Source organism: Triticum aestivum, chromosome 2D (genome assembly GCF_018294505.1).
Source record: "Triticum aestivum cultivar Chinese Spring chromosome 2D, IWGSC CS RefSeq v2.1, whole genome shotgun sequence".
NCBI lineage: Eukaryota > Viridiplantae > Streptophyta > Magnoliopsida > Poales > Poaceae > Triticum > Triticum aestivum.
Window position 1 is genome coordinate 47,980,215 of NC_057799.1, and position 10,055 is coordinate 47,990,269.

General features: G+C 47.4%; 1 protein-coding gene across 2 annotated transcripts; it reads right to left on the bottom strand.

Annotated features, from left to right (window-relative positions):
- Nucleotides 1-336: 336 nt before the first annotated feature.
- LOC123051459 (uncharacterized) lies at nt 337-2,594 on the bottom strand. Of its 2 annotated transcripts, none has more exons than XM_044474322.1 (7): nt 2,434-2,594; nt 2,172-2,330; nt 1,353-1,409; nt 1,051-1,098; nt 874-933; nt 669-741; nt 337-541 (listed from the first exon to the last, which is right to left on the bottom strand). In XM_044474322.1, the coding sequence occupies exons 2-6, from the start codon at nt 2,229-2,231 to the stop codon at nt 688-690; spliced, it is 279 nt and encodes a 92-aa protein (XP_044330257.1). In that variant the 5' UTR covers nt 2,232-2,330; nt 2,434-2,594; the 3' UTR covers nt 337-541; nt 669-687. The 2 variants fall into 2 exon arrangements, with proteins under 2 accessions (XP_044330257.1, XP_044330259.1); XM_044474324.1 differs by having other exon boundaries at nt 2,430-2,590.
- Between the last annotated feature and the right edge of the window lie 7,461 nt (nt 2,595-10,055).

Sequence of the window (10,055 nt, forward strand, 5' to 3'; positions counted from 1 at the left end):
CTCGTATGCCGATGACCAGAAGAATTTGCGTAGGGCGAAAACGTGCGAGGCAGGGTGTTTGTTACTGAGTTGACCATGACGGTTTGCGGTTCTTTCCAGTTCTTAGGTGTTGTGCAGCATGGCCATATAGTTGATGGTACTTCTTTTCTTTGCGGGTATATAGTTGATGGTACTATGGTAGAGTAGTTTGGGCAGACCGTGGCCCTGATGTTTAAGTGTTGTGGAGGGTTTTTTTTGCAGGGAAATTGTTCGAATTCGATTTTGTTTCATTTCAGTGAAACCGGGAGCGCCGAAGCTCGTAGATTTGAAAGAAGAAGAAAATTAGAGACAGAAAAGTACTGAAAACCAAACATCTCAAGCTGAAGCCATAACACTGTAGGAGTATGCTACTAGCCCTACTGTGGCAATCTTAGGCTGCTAGAACCAAAAGGGTCTAACTGCAGATCTCAAACCCTGACTCGATCGACTCCTAACATATGCAACCAGCTAAATCACCAGCTTCGTCGTCTCATGCGACCGCTCCGGCTCCCTCTGGTGATCCCTGCATGATGATGATCAGTCAGATAAGATAAGAACAGAGAGTTCAGAAACATAGTTGGATCTACAGAAACATGCTAGTTCAGAAACGTGCATGCAGCACCATGTGAAGAAGAGAGAACATTTCTTACCTTGTCGCGTCGCGGTCGATCAGCCCGACGCGCAGGCCGGCTTGCGAGGTGGGAGCTGGTGATGGGGCGTCCTCTGCACGCAACAAACAGAGCAGATGCATCGATTACTTACACCGCGGTTCAGCTCTGAAAGTCTGAATGATAGATGCTTGCAGTGCAATGTAATGCAGTGTGCAGTTGAGATGGGACAAGGATCACAACCTACCTTTAGCTTTGGCTTCAAGGACTCGATTGCCGCCGCCTGTGCGTTGTTGCTTGCAGCTTGCTGAAGCAAAGGAGGAAACACAAGATTCAGACAAGGGGTTTTGTGGATGTAGCACACATCTAACTTGTCAGGGCAGTATAGTATAGATGATATTCAGTTTTTGGATTACACCAGTACCTTGCCGAGGACCCAGTCCGCGGAGTCGAAGTAGGCGCGCTCATGGTCCTGAAGTAGCAGTAGTAGAATAGAAAATCAATGCAAACAAATATAACCAGATCCTCATTCTGAATACATTTCTTCAGGCTCATGGAACGCTCATTGCCATAACTCGTGTATTAGTTTCAGAAAACAATAGTGGTAGTACTAGTGCGACAGCCTCTTCTATAATTGTTTATGAAACGACTGTGATGAAACAAGTCCATGGCGATTGAGTGTGTTGGAAGCCAAGCTTGATGATGAACGTTCGCGCTGTTGCGTACCTTTGAAATCAGAGGCTTCTTTGGTGCAATTCCTCCGAACTTCTTCTCAGTGACCGTCTGCAACTCAAAAAAATTCAGGGGTTTCAGAGTTCGACTTTTCTTAACGGCCTAAAAAAATCAGCATCAAAGAATCTGCAGAACAGTACAAAGATAAACAAATGACTTGTGTAAAGTTGACGCAGTGATTATATGGTTTGTATGTGTAGTCAACAAAAGCAACCCCCTCCCATGGCCCTATCGATCGACGACACGCATGATTTGATTTGATTTGATTTGACCGGTTTTGTTGTGTAGCTGTTGGGGATAAGTGGAAGAAAAGATATGCACTGCGTGGCCGGGGTGCGATTCAAATAAGAAGACTCCAATCTCCCGTGCTGTGCAAAAGTCTCTCTTTTGCGCTAGAAAATTAGACAGCACGCGACTAGTTAGATGCCCCAACCGAAGAGTGTTCTCCTTTGTGCTGGAGTGTTATTCTGGTAACCGGTCCGGAAATAAAATGTTCAGATAACGCTCCTCGTCCTCGGCATGCTGTATGAAGAAACATCAACGGGCCTAAAATAAAATCTTGAGATAACGCTCAGCTAGAAAATATCTTCCGGTAACCGGTCGTCGACACGCAACACTGCATTGTTTCTACGTCAACTCACAGGGAGAGGGAGGAAAAATCGGGAGCAAGACAGCATCAACGATAGCAACAGGGCACCGCCTGTGAGCGGTGAAACGGAAAAATTCCTCAAGAAACTGGTTGGTCTCCCTTGAAACTTTCTCAGGAACAGGGGATGGGTTCTGAATTCAGAGAGATGGCGTCGATCAAGATACCTGCTGTCCCATGGTGGATGCGGACGAGTTGCCGTTGCCGTTGCCGTTGCAGCCAGTCATCTGGTCGATCTCCCCCCGTCGGATATATCCACAGCAAACAAGACGACGACGAAGAAGAAGAAGAAGAAGAAGCAGGTTTCAGCAGCAGGCCCTGGGAGTCTGGAACAGCAGATGGACAATCGGGGTCTATATAATAAGCATGTGCTTGCGCGAATCCGTGTGAATTGCGCAAAGATTTGGGGTAGGTGAGGGGGGCACCTACTGTGTGGAAGCGAGGGACGGAAGGGAAGGCGATCGAGGGCGACGGCGATGCGGATGGCTCGATCGTGAACGGAGACGGGAGAAAACGTGTGAATGGAAATGGCCTATATATAGCGAGGGAGCTGGGAATATGCCCGTGGATGTGGCCGGGGGAGGGAGGGGGTAGGAAGGAAAAGGCAGGAAAAAGGTGGCGATTTTTACCCGGTCGCGCGTGGAGAACTCGTGGTTTAGATTAGAGAGATGTTAATTCGCTTATGACTTTCCTAGTATATGGCGGGGCGCGTGGTAATTCTGTAATTAGGAGTGAGGTTATTTGCTTCCAAGTTTGCGGCGATGGCGTCCATGGCAGCGTGTTATTGTGTCCCCCTTCCTGTCGCGCTACGCGCCATGGTTTGCTTGCTTGGAAGGTAAAGAGATCGCCGCACGGGAGACAGCACCCCTGATTTGTAGTGCTGCTTGTCCTCCAACCCCTAATCTGTCAATGAAAATCAGATAGCTTTTTTTTTTGCGGGTGGATAAAAATCAGGTACGTGCAAGTACAGTAGGTGCGATCCTGGTGGTGGTTCAGGTAGGGAGCCCATGACAAGAACCTGATAAATACTCAGCTTGAAAGTCGTTCTTATATTATGGGACCGGGGAGTAGCAAATAAGCAGAATTAGCCGAACGCCTGAGTGCATGCAGATAAACAAACAACATAAGAGCAACTCCAACGGGGCGACCCATTTCGTCCGCTCATGTCCGTTTGGGTCGCCGCGGACAAAACGCCGGGCCAACGCACCGACCCATTCTCAAAATCTGTCTGCATCACGTCCGTGCGGACCCATTTCGGGCCCAAAATTACGCCTGAAATGCATCGGCGCGGACGCGCCGCGCGTCCCCTCGATGTCCGCCGTGGTCCCACTTATCGGCCGCCCAACCACCACCCACTTCTTATTAAATGACAGCACCTACCTCGGGCCCGCTTGGCAGCGTGTGGAAGATCCGCGAGCCCGTCCTTTTTAATGGAAGCGTGTGGCGGGGCCGGCCTCATCCACTTCCAACACCCGTCCACATCTGGCCACACCGTGCTCCCTCGCCGGCGACTAGGAACCCTAGCAAGCCCAAACCACCATGGTGCTTTTCAGTGGCAAGGGAAGGGGGAAGCTGACCCCCGGTGCGAGCTCTTCCCGCGGCTCGCCGGGGCGAGCTCTTTCACCGTCGCCTCCTAGACACGGCTCGCCACCAGAGCGGCAACGTCTGTACATACCAGTCCACCAGGCGCGGTGGCACTGGCAGTACCGCCGGCCACTGCAGTATCCGGATGTCAACCTGCCTCACGGCTGGCATCTGGATCCGCAGCGGATCCCTATTCCAACAGTGCCACGCACGCCGCGGGCACACGCCGAGGAGGTTCGCTGGCGTCGTGAGGCCCTCACTCCGGAGCAGCGGCAGATGCGTGCCTACGCGCTAGACTCCCCCAACTGGGAGCGCTGGTTCGCACTAGAGCACGAGGAGGAGCGCCGCCAGGGCGTCCACGTCGACCACGACGTTCCTCCGCCGCCGCTTGAGGTTTTGCCGCACGAGCAGGACGAAGAGGCGGCGTACCAAGCCACCCTCGAGCTAGCCCAGCAGCACGCGCTGGAGGCGAGCGGGATTGAGGAGGAGGCCCAATGAGTTGGGACATATTTGGACTTTCTAGAAAGTGAGGTGGACCCGTGCTTTAGAGAGAATGGGCCTTTTCCACCAGACACATGCCCTACAATGTTCAACAATACTACAATATGCTGATGATACTATTTTTCATCTACAAGATGACATAGAAAGTGCAAAAAAATGAAATTCATTATGTGTGCGTTTGAGCAAATGTCTAGACTCGCTATTAATTTTCACAAGAGTGAGTTGTTTCTTTTTGAGGATGCTAATAACAAAAGAGGGGAATATCAAGAAATTTCTACATGTGGTATGGGGACACTTCCTATGAAATATTTGGGTGCGCCTATATTTGGTATTAGAATTAGAAGGTCTTGTGTGACTAACAAAATAGAGAAAAGATGTAGATGTTGGCAAGGGTAACTCTTGGGATCAACTGCTGGGAGAATCACACTAGTGCAATCCTGTTTGACCAATATACCCCTTCTCATGATGTCTTTCTATCCTATCCCTGTTGGTGTGCTCAAGAAAGTTGATTTCTATAGGGCTAGATTGGTCTGGCAGGAAGATGAGGATAAGAAAAAGTATCATTTAGTCAATTGGAATTCCTGCTGCAAGCCTAAAGATATGGGTGGATTGGGGATTCTAAATTTAAACATCATGAACACTGCACTGCTAGCCAAGTTGAAAGATCAAGGATGTCGCCTAGAGGGGGGGTGAATATGCGCTTTAAAATAATTACAGTTTAGGCTTGAACAAATGCAGAATAAACCTAGCAGTTAATTTGATAAGCACAAAACCTACAACAACTAGGCTCACCTATGTGCACCAACAACTTATGGTAGGCAAGATAAACAACAAAGTGATAGCAAGATATATGACAAGAAACGATATGGCTATCACAAAGTAAAGTGCATAAGTAAAGGGCTTGGGTAAGAGATAACCGAGGCACGCGAAGATGACGATGTATCCCGAAGTTCACACCCTTGCGGATGCTAATCTCCGTTTGGAGTGGTGTGGAGGCACAATGCTCCCCAAGAAGCCACTAGGGCCACCGTAATTTCCTCACGCCCTCGCACAATGCAAGATGCCGTGATTCCACTAAGGGACCCTTGAGGGCGGTCACCGAACCCGTACAAATGGCAACCCTTGGGGGCGGTCACCGAACCCGTACACTTTGGCAACCCTTGGGGGCGGTCACCGGTACCCGTCAAATTGCTCGGGGCGGTCTCCACAACCTAATTGGAGACCCCGACGCTTTCCCGAAGCTTTACACCACAATGATTGAGCTCCGAACACCACCAACCATCTAGGGCGCCCAAGCACCCAAGAGGAACAAGCTCAAGGGTACCAAGCACCCAAGAGTAATAAGCTTCTCAACTTGTAACTTCCACGTATCACCGTGGAGAACTCAAACCGATGCACCAAATGCAATGGCAAGGGCACACGGAGTGTCCAAGTCCTTCTCTCCCAAATCCCACCAAAACAACTAATGCTAGGGAGCAAAATGAGAGGAAGAACAAGAAGGAGAACACCAAGAACTCCAAGATCTAGATCCAAGGGGTTCCCCTCACATAGAGGAGAAACTGATTGGTGGAAATGTGCAAGAATCCATGGAGGGATTGAGAGATAGCAATCTCGAAGAAGGTCAACAATGGGGGAAGAATACAAGCTCAAAGGATAGATTCCAATGGGGAAGAAGACCCCCTTTGTAGGTCCCCACGAATCTGCCCGTTATGTGCAGAAAACTGTAGGACCGGTACAACCGGTGCACGAACCGGTACAACCGGTCAAAGCAGGGGAAAAACCAACCTGTAGGAAAAAGCCCTAAGCGGTACAACAGCTCGGTGATACGTCTCCAACGTATCTATAATTTTTAATTGTTCCATGCTATTATATATTCTGTTTTGGATGTTTAATGGGCTTTATTATACACTTTTATATGATTTTTGGGACTAACCTATTAACCTAGAGCCCAGTGCCAGTTTCTGTTTTTTTCCTTGTTTTTGAGTATTGCAGAAAAGGAAAACCAAACGGAGTCCAATTGACCTGAAACTTGACGGAGATCATTTTTGGACCAGAAGAAGCCCACGGAGCATCGGAGAAGGACCAGAAGAGTCCCGGGCTGCCCACGAGGGTGGGGGGCGCGCCCACCCCCCTGGGCGCGCCCCCTGCCTCGTGGACAGCCCGGAGACCCCCTGACTTGTTCCCGATGCCAAAACCTCTTATATATACAGAAACCCCCAGAACATAACCTAGATCGGGAGTTCCGCCGCCGCAAGCCTCTGTAGCCACCGAAAACCAATCTAGACCCGTTCCGGCACCCTGCCGGAGGGGGGAACCCTCACCGGTTGCCATCTTCATCATCCCGGCGCTCTCCATGACGAGGAGGGAGTAGTTCACCCTCGGGGCTGAGGGTATGTACCAGTAGCTATGTGTTTGATCTCTCTCTCTCTCTCTCTCATGTTCTTGAGGTGATACGATCTTGATGTATCGCGAGCTTTGCTATTATAGTTGGATCTTATGATGTTTCTCCCTCTCTACTCTCTTGTAATGGATTGAGTTTTCCCTTTGAAGTTATCTTATCGGATTGAGTCTTTAAGGATTTGAGAACACTTGATGTATGTCTTGTCGTGCGTATCTGTGGTGACAATGGGATATCACGTGATCCACTTGATGTATGTTTTGGTGATCAACTTGCGGGTTCCGCCCATGAACCTATGCATAGGGGTTGGCACACGTTTTCGTCTTGACTCTCCGGTAGAAACTTTGGGGCACTCTTTGAAGTACTTTTGTGTTGGTTGAATAGATGAATCCGAGATTGTGTGATGCATATCGTATAATCATACCCACGGATACTTGAGGTGACATTGGAGTATCTAGGTGACATTAGGGTTTTGGTTGATTTGTGTCTTAAGGTGTTATTCTAGTACGAACTCTATGATAGATCGAACGGAAAGAATAGCTTCGTGTTATTTTACTACTGACTCTTGAATAGATCGATCAGAAAGGATAACTTTGAGGTGGTTTCGTACCCTACAATAATCTCTTCGTTTGTTCTCCGCTATTAGTGACTTTGGAGTGACGCTTTGTTGCATGTTGAGGGATAGTTATATGATCCAATTATGTTATTATTGTTGAGAGAACTTGCACTAGTGAAAGTATGAACCCTAGGCCTTGTTTTCTAGCATTGCAATATCGTTTGTGCTCACTTTTATCATTAGTTACCTTGCTGTTTTTATATTTTCAGATTACAAATACCCATATCTACCATCCATATTGCATTTGTATCACCATCTCTTCGCCGAACTAGTGCAGCTATACAATTTACCATTGTATTGGGTGTGTTGGGTATACAAGAGACTCTTTCTTATTTGGTTGCAGGGTTGCTTGAGAGAGACCATCTTCATCCTACGTCTCCCACGGATTGATAAACCTTAGGTCATCCACTTGAGGGAAATTTGCTACTGTCCTATAAACCTCTGCACTTGGAGGCCCAACAACGTCTACAAGAAGAAGGTTGTGTAGTAGACATCACCCGGGGAACCGGTAGTACCGGTTAAACTAAACTAACCGGTACAACCGGTCAACAACCGCCCAAGAACCGCTCCAAAACAGAAACTAGTCCGGTGGTAGAGCAGTACATGGCCGGTACAACCTTCAGACCAATTCTGGAGCGGTACAACCGCTCCAAACACCGGTACAACCTCTCTATGGGGCGGTACAACCTCTCTATGTAAAACAGGTAAGATCAAAACAGCCAGAACTTTCGCATACGAGCTCCGAATTTGACGAAATCAAGTTTGTTGGAAAGCTAAGGACAAGAGCAAACACAATATTTATAGACATATCAAGAAATAGCAACTGAGAAAATACCCAAAATAAAATGGTGAGAACCCTTTCTCAATTAAGACCGGTAAAAACTCCAACACCGAAAACACAAAAGAAGATGCATATGAAATCGGTTTTTGACGAACTTGAGCTTGTCATGAAGATGACCATAAGATCCAAATCTCACAAGGAGAAGAACCAAACAAGAACCAAGAGAGATGATGCAAGGATGCAATTGTTTGAGCCCTCGATGAACGATACGATCAAGCTACTCACTAGAGAGCCCCCCTTGATAGTACGGCAATCAATCCTACAACCCGGTCTCCCAACTACCACTATGAGACCGGTAAAATAGAAAACCTATCAAGGACAAACCTTTGCCTTGCACATAGTCCACTTGAGCTAGATGATGATGATCTTTACTTCCTCAAGTTGGACCACCTTTCTTGATTGTGTTGGCTCGATGAAGACTAGTTGATTGCTCCCCCATACTCCACTATGGATGAGCCACTCTTCGGCACATCTTCACAATTCCATTGACACCACAATGACGGCTGATACGTCTCCAATGTATCTATAATTTTTGATTGTTCCATGCTATTATATTATCAGTTTTGGATGTTTATGGGCTTTATTAAACACTTCTCTATTATTTTTGGGGCTAACCTATTAACCCAGAGCCCAGTGCCAGATCCTGTTTTTCCCTTGTTTCAGTGTTTCCCAGAAAAGGAATATCAAACGGAGTCCAAACGGAATGAAACCTTCGGGAGAGTTATTTTTGGAAGGAAAGCAATCCAGGAGACTTGGAGTGCACGTTAGGGGATCAACGAGGAGAGCACGAGGCAGGGGCACTTCCACCCCCCTGGGCGCGCCCTCCACCCTCGTGGGCCCCTCGTGGCTCCCCTGACCGACTTCTTTCGCCTATATATCTCCATATACCCTAAAACCATCGGGGAACAGAATAGATCGGGAGTTCCGCCGCCGCAAGCCTCTGTAGCCACCGAAAACCAATCTAGACCCGTTCCGGCACCCTGCCGGAGGGGGGGGGGAACCCTCACCGGTGGCCATCTTCATCATCCCGGCGCTCTCCATGACGAGGAGGGAGTAGTTCACCCTCGAGGCTGAGGGTATGTACCAGTAGCTATGTGTTTGATCTCTCTCTCTCTCGTGTTCTTGAGGTGATACGATCTTGATGTATCACGAGCTTTGCTATTATAGTTGGATCTTATGATGTTTCTCCCCCTCTACTCTCTTGTAATGGATTGAGTTTTCCCTTTGAAGTTATCTTATCGGATTGAGTCTTTAAGGATTTGAGAACACTTGATGTATGTCTTGCCGTGTGTATCTGTGGTGACAATGGGATATCATGTGATCCACTTGATGTATGTTTTGGTGATCAACTTACGGGTTCCGCCCATGAACCTATGCATAGGGGTTGGCACACGTTTTCGTCTTGACTCTCCGGTAGAAACTTTGGGGCACTCTTTGAAGTACTTTTGTGTTGGTTGAATAGATGAATCCGAGATTGTGTGATGCATATCGTATAATCATACCCACAGATACTTGAGGTGACATTGGAGTATCTAGGTGACATTAGGGTTTTGGTTGATTTGTGTCTTAAGGTGTTATTCTAGTACGAACTCTATGATAGATCGAACGGAAAGAATAGCTTCATGTTATTTTACTATGGACTCTTGAATAGATCGATCAGAAAGGATAACTTTGAGGTGGTTTCGTACCCTACCATAATCTCTTCGTTTGTTCTCCGCTATTAGTGACTTTGGAGTGACTCTTTGTTGCATGTTGAGGGATAGTTATATGATCCAATTATGTTATTATTGTTGAGAGAACTTGCACTAGTGAAAGTATGAACCCTACGCCTTGTTTCCTAGCATTGCAATACCGTTTACGCTCACTTTTACTACTTGTTACCTTGCTGTTTTTATATTTTCAGATTACAAAAACCTATATCTACCATCCATATTGCACTTGTATCACCATCTCTTCGCCGAACTAGTGCACCTATACAATTTACCATTGTATTGGGTATGTTGGGGACACAAGAGACTCTTTGTTATTTGGTTGCAGGGTTGCTTGAGAGAGACCATCTTCATCCTACGCCTCCCACGGATTGATAAACCTTAGGTTATCCACTTGAGGGA